The sequence below is a fragment of the Equus asinus genome, chromosome 8 (genome assembly GCF_041296235.1).
Source record: "Equus asinus isolate D_3611 breed Donkey chromosome 8, EquAss-T2T_v2, whole genome shotgun sequence".
NCBI lineage: Eukaryota > Metazoa > Chordata > Mammalia > Perissodactyla > Equidae > Equus > Equus asinus.
Window position 1 is genome coordinate 74,188,471 of NC_091797.1, and position 20,233 is coordinate 74,208,703.

General features: G+C 57.9%; 1 protein-coding gene and 1 long non-coding RNA gene across 5 annotated transcripts in view; one reads left to right on the plus strand and one right to left on the minus strand.

The window, feature by feature from the left end:
- Positions 1-9,737, minus strand: part of LOC106840849 (transmembrane protein 132B) — a 358,331-nt gene extending 348,594 nt beyond the window's left edge. For 2 of the 3 annotated variants that reach the window (XM_044776053.2, XM_070515849.1), the window contains exon 1: positions 9,272-9,737. In XM_044776053.2, the coding sequence (XP_044631988.2) occupies positions 9,272-9,338 (67 nt within the window). In that variant the 5' untranslated portion in view covers positions 9,339-9,737. The remainder of the gene's footprint in view (positions 1-9,271) is intronic. The other variant, XM_070515850.1, reaches the window with a different exon arrangement.
- On the plus strand, positions 7,155-19,871 carry LOC139045909 (uncharacterized). 2 transcript variants are annotated; one of them, XR_011505297.1, is made up of 4 exons: positions 7,155-7,302; positions 13,283-13,461; positions 13,671-16,407; positions 16,834-19,870. It is a non-coding gene; the product is annotated as an uncharacterized lncRNA (long non-coding RNA). The 2 variants fall into 2 exon arrangements; XR_011505296.1 differs by lacking the exon at positions 7,155-7,302 and having other exon boundaries at positions 13,094-13,461; positions 16,834-19,871.
- Positions 19,872-20,233: the final 362 nt, after the last annotated feature.

Consider the following 20,233-nt stretch of genomic DNA (forward strand, 5'->3'; position numbering starts at 1 on the left):
TACTCTTGCATTTGGCACATTATCTCCAAGAATGCACCCAAAATCTTAGCATTGGAAACTTAAAATATCACAGACCTGGGTGTTACAGATAAACATAGAGAAGGCTATGTTCATCTTTAAAACAACCCAAAAAGAAAAAACCCAAGGTCATAAAAGACACTGATTGATGGGAGTCATTCCGACTATAAAATAACCAACCAGTGGATTTCTTTAACACCAGCTCCCTCCAGCAGCATCCCCTATGAGGGGTCTTCTGAGCTGTGAGCCATCGAGCTTTGCCTGCAGAGTAAAAATATCTCGACACACATGTGCTACTATTTTTAAAATGTTACATAAATGCTACTGTAATTACCAAAACCCACTTGTTCAAAAGCTGTACTGAATTGACAGCAACTTTCAATCAATACGTTTTTCTTTTTCAACCAAGAGATACGAAACCCACAATTCTCACTCAGAGGAGCTGGATGATTTTTTTGACATTGAAGGGGTACTTGTTCTTGACCACAAAGTACTGTAAACACACATTTACAGAGCGTTCCCTGCTTCACCACCAAAGGCAAATTTTGTCTTTAAAAGGGCCAGATCGTAGGTAATTTATTCAGGCTTTGCAGGCTACACGATCTCTGTCACAACTACTCACCTCTGCCATTGTTGGGAGAAAGCAGCCATAGACAGCATGTAAACAAATAGGTGTGTTGCAATAAAACTTTATTTACGCAAACAAGTGGAGGGCCAGATTTAGTCTGTGGGCCACAGTTTGGTGATGCCCAATTTAAAGGGTGCAGAAAATAACAAGCAACATACCAGGAGCCGCGGCCAGCACAGGGTGGGACGGAATTTACACAACTCTCAAATGCCGTAGCAATTATGGAGAAAATAGAATTTGATTGACACACAACTTTTCACTTACACGTCTGCTAAATAAAGCAACTACACCTGCACCGGCAAACGAAAATCAACCGTGCTAGAATCATTACATCACCAACACAGGAAGAATTTTTTTCTTTTCATATGAGCGGTTCCAGCAAGAAGAACGAACACCAAACTGAGTCTGAGAGACCAGAGTTCAAAGCCAACCGCCACCAGCTGTGTTTCCAGGAGCGAACCGTGCAGCAGAGCCCTGCTTGCCTCCGCTGTCCGACACGGTATTAATAACCGCCAAGTGACTGAGCTCTCAGGACATGCCAGGCGCGGCGCTAATAAGCATTTTGCATCTATGGTCTTGTTGGGTCCTCCTAACTCTCTTCTAGTTAACGATGTACTGTCATATCTGTCTCACAGACGCAGAAACGCAGGCACAGTCACCCCAACCTTCTCGCCGGGGCTGTCGGGAAGAGCACACGCAAGGCAAAAGGGCGAGTCACAGATGTAACTTCTGCTTGTTAATTTCATTGCTAACAAACATTGATTTGGCCCCAATTCCAAGTACAGTGATGAGCATACAGTGGGCACCAATATTTACCGAATGAATCTATCTACCGACAAATCCCGTGGTGCAACTTTCCAACTACATCCCAAATCTCACCACTTCTCACCTCCACAGCTGCCACTCTGGTCCAAGCCACTATCATCACTCGCCTGGACTATTGCAGTAGCCCCTCGTGGGTCTCTGCATGTCTGCTCCTGTGAGTCAGAGTCCAAGCCACAGTCCTTCCCAGGCTCTGGTCCCTGTCGCCTCATCTACTACTGCCCCCTCACTCACTCGCCCAGCCTCGCTTTCTGTCCTTGAACCTGCCAAGCACATTTCCACCTCAGGGCCTTTGCACTGGCTGTTCCCTCTGCTTGGAACACTCTGCCCCAAACCAGCTACCTGGCTCACTCCCTCACCTCCACAGGTCTTTGCTCACAGGTCACCTTCCTGACTCTGCTACTTAAAATTACAAAACGCCCCTCCCCAGGGCGCCCTCTCTGCTCCCCCCGCTTCATGCTTCTCCACAGCACTGACCACCATTCAACAAATGGGGCATTTCAGCCATGGACTTTGTTCAGAATCTGTCTCCCTCCTCCGTAATGCTAACCCCACGAGGACAGAGGCCTTGGCCCGTCTGGTCCCTGCTGTATCGCCAGCTCCAAGAAGAGCACCTGTCACAGCACAGACGCAATGAGCAAAGGCAGGCGTGAAGAATGAAGCGGACTGGGCCAGGCTTCAAGGAAGAAGATCAGCGCCGGAGACTTCAGAGCCCGCTGACAGACAGGGAAACTGAGTCTCAGAGAGGTCAAGGAGCTAAGCCAGTCCTGCCAGATCTCCCAAATTCCCGAGAGAAGCAGGAAACCTGAGCACGGACATCTCCCGCTTTTTAAACACCCGCAAACAGCAGGAGGAGGGCCCAGGGCAGCCCGCAGCGTCCGCTGGCCTGCAAAAGCTCCGAGTCACCGCCACCCGAGAAACAGCTTTTTTGGCAAAACCACATTTTGCATCCACACCGTGCCCCGCCTCCTCCACTCCCCGGGCCCAGTCTCTCCTTTGGGGCAGACTCTGGGAGAACAGGGTCTCCTCCCGCCTGGCCGCCCCCTCCGGCGGGTTTCCCACAGGCCCTCATCCCTGGCCAGGGTAGCCCCAGCCCCACTCACCTGGCCCCTCAGCTCGCCCAGAAGAGCCAGCAGCCCACAGCAGCAGATGGCACGACTACAGAAAGGAAAAGCCCCCGGCCGAGAATGTAAATACTCAACACAACCGAACCCAAGGCGAGAGAACCCGGCACACGAAGGGAGCGGGGGGTGCCAAGAGCCGCCAACCAGGCAGGGCCAGCCCCCACTGCAGGGCTCTGGAAGGGCAGCTGGGACCCTCTGATGGGACCCCCCCCCCCCGAGCCAGCCCTGGGGCGCCGGCTGCGGCCACAGCGGTGTTTTTCGCGCCAGTCTGCTCCGAGGCATGACCAGCCCTGGCGGGAGGCTCGGAGCACACAGCAGACATTATTTACCAGCCGCCCTTCCTCGGCACTGGGCTCCGGGCCGGGCGCAGCCGTCATGAGTTAGGGCCCCCAACGGGTTCACCCGGGTTCACGCCACAAACAGCCGGGCTCTGCAGCGCCGGGCGATGCTAGACTCTCCAGCACCCTCGGCAATAAAATACAGCAAATCCGACTGGACTCCATTGATTTTTTATGTAACTATTTTGGGGCCGAAGCGTCCGGAGAGGGAATTGATGGGTTAAGGAGGCAGGTGTCGGGGAAGGCAGGCCGGCGCCTCGACTGCGGACAGGGCGCTGTGGGCACCAGCGGGCCTTGGAAGTCAACTCCGAAGGGCCTGAGCTTCCTTCCCCTGGGCAGGGAGCTGGCATCAGGGGTCCACGCTGCCCTGAGTGGGAAGATGCAAAATCAGGCACCTGCGTGGAGAACAAAAGTGACCCCCAGCGACCCCGCTTTCTTTCTCCCCCAGGCGCTGTCACCGCCCGGCATTAAATTACGTTTGTTTGTCCATTGTCTTATTACTGTCCCGCTCGGCCTGAATGACAGCTCCTCGGATGGGGGATAAGGCTCTTGTGTTCCCTCCTGGGTCCCCGTGCTTAGCGCTGACTCATAGATGTCTGTTGAATGAACAAATGAATGAATGAATGAATGAGCGAGTGACCGGGCATGTCTCTAGCACTTGCTGTGTGCCAGACACTGTGCAAAGAACCTCGCAAGGATCTGCCTTCCTTCTGCCCCGAACAGCCTTCTCTGTGTTAGCTCTTTCGGATGATTTAGGTCTCAGGTGAGATAAATGCCACCTTCTCCAGGAAGTCTTCCTGGATCCCCCGGTCACTCCTCATTGCACTGCCTGGTACTGAATATGAGGAGCATAAACTAGTGTCTGGGACGTTCCCGTTTGGAGAGTTGTTGGTTTCTTGTCTCTCTCTGTCACATGGAGCCTGCCCTAGAATGCAAGCCTCTGAGGTCACAGGCACCTAAGCCTGAGGGCGGGGAAACTGAGGCAAAACTCCAAGACACAGAGGCACCTTAGGGGCAGGAGAGACAGAAGTCAGGAGTTTGCGGAGGAGACCCCACCCTGCCACTGTGTCGTCTCAAGCAGGTCCCTGCCTTGCTCTGAGCCTGGATGCCCCCGTCTGGGGACTCTTCCGAGCCCCTAAGCTCTCCCGAGGCCATCGCCCAAGAATCCAGTGAAACCCCAGAGTGCAAAGCCGCTGGGCAGGCACCGAGGGTCCGGTTTCCTTGTCTCCACAGCTGCGGCTGCCGCAGCAAAGAGCCAACCACCCAGCGCTTCTCGCTCTCCTCCCGCCCGAGAAACCGCAGGCCGTGCCGGACAGCGACCCCTCACACCGTCGGGGCTCCCCACCTTGTATGAGGTCAGCAGGGAGGTTCAGAGCCTGCTGTGGGCTGCACGTCCGCATGCCTCAAAATTCACGTGTTGAAGCCGGACCCCCAGGCCTGGTAATAGCAGGCGACAGGGCACAGGGGAGCCCCATGGTGGGATTAGCGCCCTTATAGGAGGCCCGAGGGGGCTCCCTCCCCTCCCACCACGTGAGGACACAGGGGGAGGAGGGCATCTATGGAGCAGGCAGCGGGCCCTTACAGAATGCGACCCCGCAGGCACCTTGACCCTGGACTTCCCAGTCTCTGGAACTGGGAGAAATAAATGTCTGCGGCTTATAAGCCACCCGGCGTGTGGGATTTCGTCATAGCAGCCTGAATGGACTAAGACAGGGCCCGTTTTACACACGGGGAAACTGAGTCTCAGAGAGGTCAGGGGACTAGACCAGATCTCCCAGTTTCTTGAGAGAAGCCAGCAACCTGGCTCATGAGAGTGACATCTCCTGCTTTTTAAACGTTGGCCCTCCACGGGCTTCCACGCCAGCTCCATCTCCCAAATCAGCGAGTCCCTCTCTGCCGCTGCACCCCGGGCTCTCGACTGAGGGGGCCGACTTGAGAGGGACCAAAATTCCCCACAACAGGGTTCTCGAAAAAGACCCAACTCTGCCCTCAACTTGAGACACAATTCCTGAACGCCCGGGGCCCAAATTAGTCCCAAAATCCAATAAATTGCCCACGAAACTCAGCGCCCACAAACACAGAGACAGTAGAAGTCAAGAGCACTGGCTCTGAGGTGGACACCATGGGTTCCCATCCATGCCCCATCCCTCTGTGGCTGTGTGACGTCGCAGGAGTCACAGCACCTCTCTGGGCCTCAGTTTCCTCATTTGTAAAAGGGGACAAGTACAAGTCCTCACCCCAATGGAGGTGTTGCGGACTCAGTGCAGTCAAATCCGCGTGCAAAGGGCGCGGACACACAGTCAGCTGCACATTGGGCGGATATGGCGTTGCTCCTGATCCTGAGGGCCGCCAAAGTGGAAGAACTGGGGAGAGCAAAGGGAACGCAGGGGAGTCCGTCTGCCAAGCCTAGCCCTTTAACGTAATCCTCTAATGCCTTGAGGCACGGAATTTAAAGGATTCCTAGTTGCCTGCAGAGCCCACTCCGACCTGTTTGATTGCTGTGGCTGTCAACCTTAGTTCGCATTAACGGATTTATCAGCTGCAGGGAGACAGCAGAGAGGAAGCGAAGGCCCCCAGCAAAGACAGCACAGGGAAGGGGCTCAATAACCACACACGACCTTGGAATGTAAGTCCGGCTTGTCCGGAAGTCCGTCCACACCAGTCTGTGCACAGACCAGGGCCCGGCCGGACTCCTGACACTGTGTGGCCTCAGGCAAGTTACTTAGCATCTCTGGACCTCAACAGTCTCATCTGTAAACTGTGACCAGTGAGAGGACCACCTGCCAGAGGAGTGAGCATCCCATCCGTGTTCACACAAGGAAAGGCCGGGATGGCGCCTGCGACACAGCCAGCGCCCTCCGAAGAACCTGCTTCCATCACCTCCCACCAGCATCACCAACATCAGGACCATTTGCCGCCTGTCTTTCTGAGTTGATGTTTGCTCTTTTGGCCACACCAAGTGGCTGTCATTCGCACGACCTTGGGCTCCTTACCTGGAGTCCCGTCCCCAAAAGGACCCTACAGTAGAACTCCGTTACCAGAAAGGTCCCTCTTGGAGGGGGAGAAGGTGCTGGGTGAGGAGTTTCTACAAAGGGAGAAAGTGCATGAGCCAGGAGCCCCGATCTGACACGGGTTCACCACGAGGCCCTGAGCAAGTCCCTGCCCAGGCCTGAGTCTCTGTCCTCCCGCCTGCAGAGGACGCTGTCGGAGGAGACGCTCTAAGACAACTTCTTACTCTACAAGGCCACTCATCCGCTCTGGGGAGAGTTGGTGGTACCACTGCCACCCAAGGATGCTGCCTCTGGTGCCAGCGTGATGGGAGCGATGCGTGTGCTGGATCCCACAGCGTCAAAGAGAAATGTACCCTCTCCATCCTCCTTCAATTTTACACCCAGGAAAGAAGAAAGGAGCCACCCAGCCACATACAACCGTGGGTCCCATCCGGGAACAAGGCCCCTGGCAGGGCCCTGCCAGCCCAGGGACCACCCTCCCGCGCTTCACGCCAACCAGGGAGGGCTTTCTTTGGCTCCTCGGATCATGGCAACCACCACGTTCACTGTTGGCTCCCAGCATTGCAGCCCATGCAGAAGCCCCACGCCTCCCAAGTTCCGTGCATCCGGGGGGAGGAATGCAATGATTTACTCTGGGAACCTCCACCGAACCGCCATTAAATCACTCAGGGAGGCGACAGCATTTGCATACCACTCCCCGCCACCTCCCAAGGCCACCTCTCAGAAGAGCAACACCACACACAGGCAACCCCCCTCCCAAATCAGTATTGTGGTGAGAAAGAAGTAGACCACATGCCACGCCAAGGTGCCAGGCAGGGCTAGGAGCGCCTCTGCCTTGAAACCAGAGCCCCCGCCCCAGCAGGGTCTGCCTCTCACAAGGTCCCTCTGTCGGGGGCTCTCCACCCACCCCGATTTTATAGACCCGGAGCATAATGGGCCGACAAAGCAAGGCGCGTCCATCTTCCCCAGCAGGGCTGTAAGAGTGCCGCCAATTTGCAAAGGCACAGCGTGCACAAAAGTGCCTTGAATAATGGGGGCCCCCTAGTCGCTAAGCTGGGGGATTTGTGCTGACTCTTACCAAGCACAGTTCCATATGTTTAAGTGCTTGCAAGGCTGGAAGAAGTACACCCACCACACTCTCTACCATGGCAGCTACCCACGCAGGAGGGGGGAGGGGGCACCGGCAGACAGAGCCCGGGGGTGATGCGCCAGCCAGCGCCTCCTTCTTGCCTCTGAACTTCCAGCCCCTCTCCCAGAGCCTCAGCCAAACGTGGCCGGTGAACCACGCCGGAAATTATCCAGAAAATCCAGCCAGCTCAGAAGGCAGCGCGAATTATTTCCTCCGAACCTTTCAACCAACGGTAGGCAGCTAACTATCTTTGAGGAATCTCAGCCTTGTTTTTTTCCCCAGCTCTCCTAACTGGTGCTAAATATAGAGGTATCAAACTGTCTGTCTTTATGTCCCTGGGGGGGGACCAGTGAAAGACTCGCGTGTGCTTCCAAGGACCCAGCCACGCACCGGGGCTCTGCCCTAGCCACCTCTGCAGAACAAGCTGCCTGGTGGAGACTCCAGGAGAGCAGAGGCAGCAGGGCCAGGAGCCGGCCAGCAGCAGGTTTCCGGGCTGGCACACCTTCCCTCCCAGACCCCAGGCTCCCCAAGCAGGCACACGCTCCTCCATGGCTGGGGGAGGGGCAGGGGCCACCCCGTTCTCTTACACAGCATCAGACAAGCAGATCCCCGGGAGACTTCCCATATCCGCTCACGAAGACAGCCAGGCGATGCTGGCCCCGCGCAGAAACAAAATAGAGGCAAAACCCCAATTTCCAAGTCCGAGGGACTGTGCGCTTTGGCGAACAGGCCCCGGGGCTTCAGCTAAAAGGAAACAGCCTCAACCCCGGCAACAGCCGCTCTATGTGCCACAGAGGAACGCTGAGGGCAGACCCCCTCACCACAGCTGTGCATCAGCCAAGCAGACTGAAGACACGACCACGTCAAGCCCAAGGCCAATGTCTGGATTGGGCCAAAGCCGAATGCCGACAGACATCTCTGACAGAAGGTGCTCTCCAAGCCGAAGCTTTTATTAAATATTTTGGATCACCTAAGGGCATCTCAAAGGAAGGCGATATTTACTTTCCCCCACGCAAATGCATCAGGCACTGAGTCGGTACGCGAGGTTTGCTCCTAACCACAACCTTCCCAAGACAGTTACAGCCGAAAAGTTGAAGTTGTATTTTGCTACTGTATTCTGCACGGTTTGTTTGTTAAGAAAATGAGAAGAAATTTTCCGAAGCAAAGGCTAACCTGCCCCCAAATTACAGGTCCTAGTTTCAAAGGCTTGGAGAACCCAGCTCTCCAAACGCACATGACTGTGGCCCCTGACTGTTCCTGGTTCGCTGAGCCTTTAGGATTTTCTCCACTGCTTGGGGTGGGGGGAGGGGAGGAGGTGGCATTTTAGGATAAGCTTCCTCTGGAACCAACATGTAGCCACACCAAGGTGGTAGGAAGCTTTCCAAACTCCGGCGGAGACAGAAAACACCTGACTATTTTGCCTTTCCCACTCGCTAGGTTTTGGAGACAGCTGGACCGGTGCCAGCAGGGAGCCAGGCTCCCTGGTACCCAGGCAATGGCTCTGGGCATCACCACGTTCCACGCGTTCCAGGCGGCCCTGCCCGCCCAGGGCTGCCTGGCCACCTTGGGGTCAAGGCGCTGGGGCAGCCCGCGTTTGCAGGAGGCGAGCATCCAGCTGCGCCTTGACCAAGGAAAGGCCACTTGGGGAGGGGGCACCTTCGGGGGGGAAAGTAAAAGCAGCAGGGTGCCGCGGGGAGTGGGGAGAGGCTGCGCAAGTCAGACAGCTCCGACCGAGACGACCTCAAGGTGGGGGCCCCGCAGGTGTCCCGGGAAGGCACGGCCGTGCGTCCGTGAGCGTCAGGAGACCGGGCGAAGGGGTCCACCGATGCCCTGCCACAGCAAAACCCCGCGGGAACCAGGACCTGGAGGGAGGCTGCCCAAGGCGGGCGGGGAGGGGGCTAGATTCCTGGAGGCGCGCCCCCACCCGCCTCGCGAGGCTGAGCGCATCCCGTCTGTTGCCCCCGTGCGCCTTGAGGATCCCTCAGGGGAGCTGGGGGTTTGGAGAGGCCGCCGGGTGGGCTCTCGCGCTGGGCAAAGGGGTACGTGGTGGGGACCCCTTGGGTTCCCGGGGTCTTCCCAGATCTGTCCAAGTCCAGGAGATGCCAGCTGCCGGGGACTTGAGAAGGAGGTGGCTGCCCCGTGCGGGAGCCAACTTTGAGCGCGGCGGCGGGGGTCGGGGATGGGGTCTGGGGACGCGTTACCTGGGCACCGGAGCGCCGTCAGCGCCAGCAGGAGCCCGAGCGGCGGCGCCCGGCCCGGGGGCGGCATGGTCCTCGGCGCGCGGTGGGCGCGGCGCGGGGCTGCTCCTGTCGCGCGCCCGGCCCGGCCCGCGGCTCCCGGGAGCAGCCCCCGGCGGCTACGCTCGGGCGCCGGGCATGGCTCGTTCCCAGGGCGCCGCTCCTCCCCAGACGCAGGCGGCCGGCGCTGGCGGCGCTTCCTCGGCTGCGCCTCTGCGCGCTCTCCCGGGCTCGGCCGTGCGCGGAGGGCGGCCGGGGCCGCGGGGGCTCAGCGCCCCGCGCCCTCGCCGGCGGCCCGGCACTTGGCCCGAGTTGCGCGGCCCCCGCCGCCGCCGCGGCTCCTGCGCCCCAGCGCCCGTCCCATCCCGGTCGCGCCGCCGCCGCCGCCGCCTCTGCCCGCGCCAGCTGCCGGCCGCCCTTCGAGCCAGCGAGAGAGTGAGCGAGCGCGCGAGCGCCGGGGAGGGGGAGGGAGGCGGCGGCGGGAGGGAGGGGCCGGGGAGGCCGGGGGAGGGGCCCGCCGCCGGGAGACCGGGCACCAGCGGCCGCCCAGGATAGGCGGCGGGACGTGCCACTCCCCGGCGTCCCCGCGGGAGGGCGCCCGGCCGCAGAGGCCTGGGGACACCCGCGGGGGTGGCCAGGGGCGTTGGCGAGGACAGGGCCGCCGGAGGGGTGACCTGCCATGCAAAGTGCAGACAGATCGGGGCGAATTCGGGGCGTAGTGGTGGGAGTTCCCAAGGTCGCAGGCTGAGGGAAACGGGAGGGTCCTCGGAAAGGGGCCGCGACATCTCCAGGGGAGGTGTCTGCAGGGGACAGAGACTACGAGGCTGAGGGCAGACAAGAGGCCCCGGGATAAACCTGGTACAGCCTGGGAGTGCCAGTGGGGGAGGGGAGGGCAGGGGTGGCCTGCGGGAGTCGGGGGCTACCTGGGGAGTTTCCACAGGGCGCTAGGACCAGGGGCGGGGGTGCCCTGGCTGGGCGCCGTCAGGGGTCCTGAAAGAGATCGAAGGTGTCTTAGGGATGTCTACCCAGGTGACAGGCAGGGATCCTTGGCGAGAGGACGCGCCTTCCCATTTCTCGCAGGCCCTAAGAGCGCGCGCAGGCGGAGGGGCGCGGGCCAGAGCGGGCCAGGGGTCCTCTCGCGGCCAGAGACTCGAGTTCCCAGCGCCGGGTCGGTCAGCCCTCGCACGGGGGTGTGGCGACGGCAGGGATGGGGACTGGGTGGTCGGGTTCCTCCAGCCAGGGCGCAGGGCCTCAGCGGGGGTCACGGACTTATTATCCAGAAGTCCTAGATCCCCCTGGACGCCACACCCCCCAACCCGGGCAAGACAACGGGAGCAGGGCAAAACGGATGAATCATGCTGGGCGCCCGCGGGGGCACCGCCAGTCCTCAGATGCCTTGAAAGTCGCCCCACCCAGCTGGAAGAGCGGGGGAGGAGGGGGAGGTGGCATCAGGGTTTGGAGTCCTTGTTCTGCCCCATCATACCAGCTACTGGCTCCAGTGTCTCTGTTTTCCATGAAAAGTGGGTCAAACTCTTTGGAACCTGTCAATAAGGCAGCGTGGGGTGATGCAAAGACAGATTTGGGGAAGACTTCAGAGTCAGAGTCTTGGCCCAGAATCCCAGCTCTGCCACTCTCTAGCTGTGGGACCTGGGCAGAGTCTCTAACCTCTGGAGCCTCAGTTTACCCATCTGAGAAATGGAAGCCATGGGCATCCACCTGGTGTCCCAGATAACGGATATAGAGCCCCTGACCTATGAAGTAAGAGCTCATTTAAGGGAATCCGCTGTCGGCATTATCATTCTCATCATTACGGTCATTATTATTATGTATCTGATTTCCCCCTGTGGACCCAGAACTCCCATCAGAAGAACAGCCCTCCGCCCCTCCCAGCTGGCGAGGGGGGCTGGCGGGGGACAGGGCACCTGCTTCATTAGTACAGACAAGCTCATTAGCAGAGGCAGCCCTTAGCTCTTCTCAGATAAAAGAAGGAAGAAGGAGCCAGGGGCAGGTGGTGAGGCTCCAGCCCAGGTTAATTCTGAGACAGAAAGGGATTTTTCTGTTGCAATTAATAGGCTTCCTTCCCAAGGAGCCCCCGCCCCGGCCGAGCCCCCTTTGGGCTCCCTGGCAAGGCCTGCCATACATGGAGAGCCGCACAACAGGTTGGACAATGGGTGGTCTCCCTGGGTCTGGGGCGGCCTTGGGAAGGTCCCTTCTGTCCCCTCTCTGTGCCTGTTTCCCCAGCTGGGAGGATGATCCCCGAGATGCTGTCAGGCTCTTCTTGGATCCTCCGGGCCCAGCTGCCACAGCCCACTCTTCCCTTCCATCAGTATTTGCTGAGCTGAGCACCTACTGTGTGCCAGGCCTGTGTGGGCTGGTGATGAGACAGAAAAGGAACGGAGTGTGGGAGCCTGTGCCCCCCCCCACCGGGAGAAATGCATCCACAGCTAGTCACCAGGGGATGTGACAGCAGGGGAGCAGGGGAGCAGGGAGGGGGAGTGACGTGGGGTGTTTATGCCGAGGTGCCCCACACGTTTGACAAGGCAGCAGGCCAGTGAGGGCTGGGGGTCTGTGACCAAAGATAAGAAGTCATTTTCTGGAAGGGGTGCATGGGGAGGGGTGAATCGGTGCAGTGACTCCCCAAGCCGAGAGTCATTCAGTATCAGGTGTGATGGCAGCCGGACTGCCTTCCTCATCAGACTCAGGACCACCCCCAGAGCCCCCTGCTTCTCCAAGGCAAAGCTGGGGCTGGGGGCCTAGGCACATCCATCTGCCCACCTTTGCGAGCAGCCCTCGCTCACCGCTGCTGCCACACTGCCTCCTGGCTGTCCCTCGGCCTCCTGGCTGTCCCTGGCCCACTGGCTGTCCCTGGCCGTCCCTTGGGCACACCACGTTCCCACCCCCGCATCTTCCAGCAGCAGCTGTCTCTTGGCACACCCTTCCTGGGTCTTCCCATGGCTGGCTCCTTTTCCCTTCAGCTCTCAGCTCAAATGTCACCTCCTCAAGGAGGCCTTCCCAGAGCACACCATCTAAAGTAGACGCCCCCCACCCCACCCCCCAGCCCCTCTCCAGGGCTGTTCACTATCTTTGGAAGCATTGCTGTTACAGAGCTGGGCAGACCCAGCCGGTCCTGCCCTCTGGGACTGATCCATGCTGGCCGTGGTTGAACCAGAGGCTGAGGAAGAGGATGTGTTTTTGAGCGTGGCTTTTCCACGCCCTGGCTGTGTGACTTTGGACAAGCCCCTAATCCTCTCTGAGCTCATATGTGAGCAGGGATGAGAATTCCAGCCCTGCCCCAGCCTGCTGCTAGTTGGGTGAGGATTTCTGCATGTTAACCAGGCCCTGAGTCTATATGTAATGGGGCTATTTCTGGCGTTATTCTGAGCAGGTACAAGGCCTTCCCGAGGGGGAAGGTGGGGGGGGGGGGGTTGGCAGCAGTGACCCAGGAGACCCCAGGGCTGGGCAGAGCTGTCCTCTCACTCCCAGCCTATCCCCCCACCCAGCAAATCCAGACTTTCACTCCCAGCCTACTGGCCTCATAGTCTAGGGCGGGAGCATAAGAATGGCACAGCCCAACCTGTTCCTTTGTGTACAGATGGGGAAACTGAGGCCGGGAATGGTCCTGCAAATGTGGGGAGGCAGATCCCACCAGGAGCCCGCCTCAGCCCCCCGCCCACGGCCCTCGGCTCCGCGCTGGGCTCCCCCAGGCCCCGCCGCCCCCGCCCCCCGGGAGCTGCTCCCCGCCCGGGCCCTCTAGCGCGCGGCCCCCAACCCCCGGCTACAGCGCAACCCACGCGCCGCCGGCCGCAAGCGTAGAGCGACAGTGCCATCTCGTGCCTGTCGCTGGCACTGCGAGCCCGGCCGGAGCAGCAGCAGGAAGACCGCGGACAGGGCGTGGGGCGAGGGGGTCCAGGCAGGGCCATTTCCCCTCCTCCCCCAAGCCGCAGAGCCTTTAAAAGAGCCCTGTATCCTTTACAGCGCCGACGTTTCCAGCACGCGGGCGGCGACCCCCGTCTGGACCCATCAGTCGAGACGTTCTTTGCAAGTCGGACTGCCTCCGTTTTCCAGTGCAAACGCTCCTGCTTAGCGGAAGCGGTCGGGGCCTCCTCGCCAGGGAAGAGCATCGACTCCCCTCGCGTTTGCACCACCCGGTGAAGGTGGGCGAGGCGAGCCTCTCGGAGGAGCGGCCGAGCCCCCTTACAGGGGAACCCGGGAGGGAGGCGGTCGCTGGCGCGCCTGGGTGTGGGGCCCAGGGACGGAGGGAAGGAGGTGCCTTCCTGGTAAGCATTCCGGGCCCCAGGACCTCAAGTCTCCCATCTCTCTCTCTCTCTGTTCCCTTTCCCTACTTTATTTTCCTGCAAAACAGTTGTTACCACGCGGCATCATACACACAGGGAGAGAAACCCTCCTGCTGGCCTCCTCCACCCGAGGTCAGCCCCTGGCTGCTTCCCAAATAGCTGGTGGCAAAAACAGTGGGGGTGGAGGGAGATGTCGCATCAATCAATAGCGGCTAAACCGGTGAGTGAATGGCAGGACAGCAGAGGAAGGGCTGAGCCTGGGGAGGGGGCTGAAGCCCCAGGAAGCCTGTGAAAACAGAGGACAGAAGGGGCTTGAGTCCACTTTCAGGTAGAGGCCCGGGGGATGGGGACACCCCAGGGAAGGATGGCTTCCTACGTGTTTATGCAGAAAGCACCCCAAATAACGCCCACCCCCCCCCCAGCTTCCCAGCACGGCCTGGGAGTGGCAGGAGGATGCTGGATGCCCCAGGTGGGCAGGGCGTGAGTGCAGGCTCCGAGGGGGCACTGGGGAGCAAGTTTCCACTGCCGGGCAGGACAAGACCAGCAGTGAGAAACAGGCGTCGCAGCGCGCACGAGCCAGGCAGGCGCTGCCCTCAGTGCTTTCCGTGGCTTGTTTTCTTATGGTTGTAAAATAAACATAACAGAAAATTTACCATTTTAACCATTTTAAAGTGTACAACTGAGTGGCATTTAGTACATTTACGATGCTGTGCAACCAACATCGATATCCAGTTCCGGAACTTTCTCATCACCCCAGAAACCCTGTACCCTGCTACTCCCCATTCTCCCTCCCCCCAGCCACTGGCAGCCACCAAACTCTGTACTGTCTCCATGGCTGCGCCTCTTCTGGACGATTCCGGTACGTGGGAGCGCCACATCGAGCTGGGTCACCCCAGTTCTTCACAGTGGACACTTCTCAGTAAGACAGAAGGTCACCATTAAGCATCTGAGCAGCAGACTCAGGAAAGCGCAAAGCGGAGCATCGTTGATGAATTTTCTAACGCCCCCTTCAGCGTGGCCCAGCGGCATCGTGGGCCGCGCCCTGGAGGAGGAAACGCGGCCATCACAGCTCAGCTGCGGCGATGGGCACGCCTCAACTGCTGGCCTGTCGAATGTGATCATCCTGGTCTTACTGTCTGTTAGGACCTTCCAGGGTGACAGCCCATTTAACCAGCGCAGTAAAACTGGGGGTGGGGGGCATTATCACCCCCGTTTTACAGAGAAGGAAACTGACAGCCAGGAGTTCAATCAGTTTTCTCCAAGTCTTTAAAAATGGCAGAGTTGGGGTTTGAACCAAGACCAAGCCGTCCCCAAATCCCTCTCTGAGCCACCCCGGGGATCTTCCCTCCTCTCTTCAGAAGGCTGTTCCTGATGTCAGGGCGGAGAGCTGCCTGCCGGACAGATGAGCCCTGTCCCTCGGTCACAGCCACCTGGCGAGCTGCTCTCAGACGAGCCACCTCGCTGGCAGGCTCGTACCGTCGTTAACTGCTGGACACCTTGAACTTGACCAGGGAAAGCAACCTGAGCCATTTGGACTGATGATGGAACCGCACACCCAGAAACCGACCGGCTGGGAGAGCAGGGACCCGCTGAAAGCACTCAGGACCCCACCGTGAACGCGTGTGCGTTAGAGATGCCGAGGGGCTGGGCTCGCGGCAGCCCCCAGGCAGCGCCAGCACCTGGTCTTGGGCACGGGATGCCACAGACTTTATTACATCTTATTAAATGTTAAAGTCCCCTGGGGAAGGCGACCTCGGAACCACAGCATCTGAAGTTCATTGCGATCATCTCCTTGACATTTACAAATTCATAATGTATAATGAACTAACCTGAAGTGGAACTCTTTAATTAATTGCATGAAACAGAGAGTGTATATTAAAAATGAATAAATAAGACAAACAAGGTTGAGTTTGCAGACCTCGAGTAAACTGGCTGTGGAAGGAGCCTTCGCACACGTGGCTCGGACTTGAGGGCTGGCCGGGGCCTGAGTCCCGGAGAGCCCCACGCTTCCCCTCCTCAGGGGCGGGTCCCGGACGGCGTGTGAGCTCCCGCCACGACCATGGACACTGTTTGTAGGACACCTTCGTGATGTCTGCTGCCGGTTTCAGAAACAGGAGTCTCTGAGTTGGAGATGCCGTGTTGCCTGAGTCCCCAAGAGACACTGGGGCATCTGGGGCACTCGAGGACGCACCGTGCACAAGTGGCAGAGCCCAGATGTGAACTCAATCCATGTCTTCCCGCTCCTGCCCTCAGCTTCTGCTCTCTCTGTGATTTACACAACAAAACTCACCGTCCATCCCTAGATATGGATGCTCCGAGCATGGTGCCGGCCAGGGGCTGACCCTGAGGCCACGGCTGCTTGGCCACTGCCACCCCCAGGTTCCCCTCCGCCCCTGGGGCCTCCCGGTGCTGTGCCAGGAGCCCTCGCCCCTGTGCAAGCGAGGCCAAACTTGCAGGGCTTTCTGGAGAGCTCATGCAGCTCCAAGGAGAGGCTGTGAACAGCAAGAGTAGCCGCTCCAAGCCGTGCTGACAGCTCCTTGGGAACGAAGGCCCTGATTACATAACGAGGCTGCCTGGGGAAGGAAGACGGTGCCTGCTCAGGGTTTTGCAAAAGGAAAAAGAGAGACAGTTAAATCTGCCCTGCTCACGCCTCACGCGTTCCTTCTTCAGGCGGTTGTTATGGAGCCCGAGGCGGCACCGGGCCCTGCCGGAGGCACCAGGGATGTGAGAGAGTCGGACCAAATTCCCTGCTCCTGGGATGCTGACATGCTAGTGAGGGAGAAAGACCACAAACCAAATAAACGGGTAAAATATATAGCAGGTCAGGTAAAATTAAGAGCAAAGAAGAGAAGTAAAGAAAGTACTTTTAGAATGGAAGGGAAGGGAGGGAAGTCAGAAAAGGCCTCGCTGAAAAGGTGACACTTGAGGAAATACTTGCGAGAGTGAGGGAACGAGCCACACAGGTGGCAGATGCTGAGCGGAGAACCATTTAGGCAGAGGGAACAGGAAGTGCAAAGGCCCTGGGGTTGGTCTTTGCCACTATTCAAAAGGAGACCCATAGGCTGGACTGGGGGCTATGCAGCCTCCATGGCCAGAAGAAGACAGCTCCCAGCAACCAGAAAACAAAAGCTGGAGCTGCCAACAAGCTGATGTGGCTGTGCTGCCAGGGGCGGGGGAATGGTTCCTGATGGGGAGCGAGAAGAGTTGATTCTTCCCTGCATTCTTCGGCAGGCGGAGCTCTGAGGTGGCTGTGATTCCCGCCCTGTGTGATCCCCGGGGCTGTGAATAGGATGGATTTTACCCCTGTGATTGGGTGTTGGGATTCAGTACAGTGGATATTGAGAAAGGGAGATCGTCTCCGGTGACTCTTGAAGAGACTGGGCTCTGCCCAAGGGCAGAGAGCTGAAGCGAGAGAGTCTGCACCGCGGGCGCTGAAGCTCGAGGCCCCCCTGAGAGGGACGCGGGGCCTGGAGGAGCTCCGAGCAGCCCCAGCCCAGGGTGAGCCAGGCACGGGGCCTCGGTCCTTCCACCCCGGGCACCAAACCGCCCACCACGCGAGCTTGGCGGAGGGCGCCGAGCGCAGGCGAGACACAGCCCGGCTGACCCGGATTCCAGCTCGCGGGCTGGAGTCCAGGGAGCCGCCGCGCCTGCGCTCTGACCTACACGGCCGGGAGCTAATACGTGGTGTTGCCTTAAGTGGCTGCCTTTGGGGTAATTTATTACGCAGCAGTAGAAAACTCAGACACATTTGTTCAACATTTTTGAGTACCTACTATGTGCCGGTCCCTGTTAGGTTCTGCCCAAATGAGGGAAATCGACAGTGGGCAAGGAAACAAGCCAGGTAGTGTCAGAAGGAGGCAAGGCTGATCGCTGAAAGATGAGGCCCCAGGGGCCAGGACTGGGGGCTAAGTTTCGATGGCCCACTTCTTCCAGGCAGTGAGGCCCATGCTGGCAAACCAACTCCCAACAGGCAGAACTTTAGCCAAATTGCCTCTCCATCCAAAGCCCTGTGTGATTTGTCCTGCCCCTCCCTCCCTGTGCCATAGCCACCTGGCCTTCCTTCCCTTCCTCAAACACTCCAAGCTTGTTCCCACCTCAGGGCCTTTGCACCTGCTATTCCCTCTGCCTGGAAGATCTTTGCCCCAGATCATCACATGCCTGGCCTCGTCTTACCTTTCAAGTTTCTCCTGCAACATCACCTCCTCACAGACCTTTGCTGACCCCCCATCTAAAGAAGCCGTCCCCACCCGCGCATCTCTTTACACACCATGTTTTAGTCCCCTCACAGCGTGCCCCATCCTCATACATTATTTCACATGCTTGTTTACTCATCACTCGTCTCCTCCACTGGAATCTAAGTTCCAACGCTGCAGAAGCCACGCCGTGCCCTGCTGTTGCCCGGAGCCCCGGGCCGCTCTCCAGACGAGGAAGACGCTCAATAAACATCCGTTGATGGAATGACTGGAAAATTCCTCTGATCAGTCAGTGGTTGTTTTTGTTTCTTCCAAGAGGGAAAAAAAAAGCAATGAAAAAGGAATAATTCATAAAAAAATGAAAATCCAAGGCTATAGCGAGACAGCCATTTGCATAGTGACGAGCATCTGATTTTTAATATAATTCCACCTCCAAAGTGGAATGCTCGCTCCTCAGATGTGGCCGGGCCCCGGGAGGGGCTCAGACGAACAGCAGCCGTCATCACGGGGCGGAGCCAAAGCCCCTCCACGGTGGTTTTGCCTCCATTCCACAAAAATTTTGGTTTTTGCTATTTAGAACTTGCCAGCTTTTCCAAGCACGGCTGGCTCTCTAACCCAACATTCATTCCCAACGCCTCTCTCCCCCACCTCCTCACTCGATAAGAGGGGGGAAAGCTAAATGCTCATCTTCTCAGACTCGCTTGCAGACCTACTTCTGTCCAGGGAGATGAAATGGAAGAGGTCTAGAGGTAGTCTGGGAATACTTTTCCCTACCAGAATAGGAACAGCGGTGCCTGACCAGGCCTTAGCCTTTCTTCCTGCTTTAAATGTAGCCAGGATGGCTGGAGCTGCAGCAGTCATCTTGGGACCATGAGGAAAAGGCAAAGAGAATCACAGAGATTTGAGGCCCTTACATTATTGAGCAACTTTATCATCACTCAGAGATAACCATCTCTAGACTCCCTGGTACACGAGAAAAGGATATCCTTATTAAGCCGCAAGAGTGAGGTTTCCTGTTACTTGCAAGCAAAAGTCATTTACCAATATGCCAGCTGCAGGGTTACAGACAGCTCCACATAAGTCAAGAAAGTTTCATCTTTTATCAAAGCAATTTCATATCTGTGACCTCTTTCATCATCACAACACCCCTGAGAGTTTGGATGAGCAGACTTTAGTTTCCTCAGTTGCCAGATGAAAGATCTGAGACTCAGAGAGATGAAGTGACTTGTGAAGCATCATTCAGCCTGCGGTGAAACTTGAGACACAGAACTAAAACCTGGACTTCTCAATTCCCAGTCCAACAAGTGGAAAGATGAGAACCCATAATATAAAATAGGATCCCTAAAAATAAAACCTGCATTGTAAACCTCTGTTTTACAACTTTAGGCCAACAGAAAACTGTCATAACCCATTTATAAACCCAGGACCCAAGTGGTCCAGTCCCAGACAGGATTGTGGTCAGAGTAACACTGCCCATCAGTCACAAAGGAATTCCAAAATAACCAAGGTCCTTATTTACGTTTAGTTTTACCATAAAGGAGATAGGTGGGCCATCGAAATATTTCTTCAAATTCTCCTTTCCTCCCTGATTCGCATCCCACACACTCCATACTTTGTCTCGTTACCCCAAACTCTCCTGAAATCTTCTCTCCAGGCTCCTGTGTCTTCTCCCTGGCCAGTTGTCACTGTAGCATCTCTCAGCCTCTTTACCACGTGTTGGGATGCTGCAGCCAGACCCTCGAACAGTTCTTCTTTGCCAGCTGGTGGAAGGTTAGGCTTTGTCGAGAAAGGGCAATGGGTGGACGGCACAGCGTCAGGGGGCAGGCTCCCCCCTTCTAGGGTGCAATGCTCCCTTTTCATCCAGAGCGAAGCCCACCCAGAGCCCAGCAGCACCCACAGGCCCTGCTCCCCTGGCCCGGCAGCCACGTCCACCACAGCCCAGGACGCACCCTCAGGCCACACTTGCACTTCCCACGCAGCAGCCACGTCTGCACGGGCTCCAGCCTCACCCTCAGGCCACCCTCTCCCCACCCAGCGGGCAGCTCTAGCCGGGCTCTCGGACCACGCTCTCCCCGGTGAGTGGGCAGTTCCTAGAAGGCAGCGAAGGGGCTCACACCCTCCTGCAGTGGCGGATCGTAGAGACGGACCAGCTGCAGCCTTTGCCCATGGATGAGTTTCTTCCCTCCGGCAGAGGACATGCTCCGTGCCCTTTTCAAAGGGTCTGAGTCTGAGCCGGGGGAGGAGGGAGGAGTTCATCTAACCCTGAGGTCCCCTCGTTGGCCCTCTCCCCTCAGCTGCTCTTCCGTACCTGCTGCTTCTGGACCCCTCAGTCTTCCTGTGCCCCTGCAGAAAGTTCACCACCTCTGACCCGTCAATGAGTCTCCGTGCAAATTACTGATGCGGGTCTGTCTCCCCACTGGACCATGACTGATGCAGAA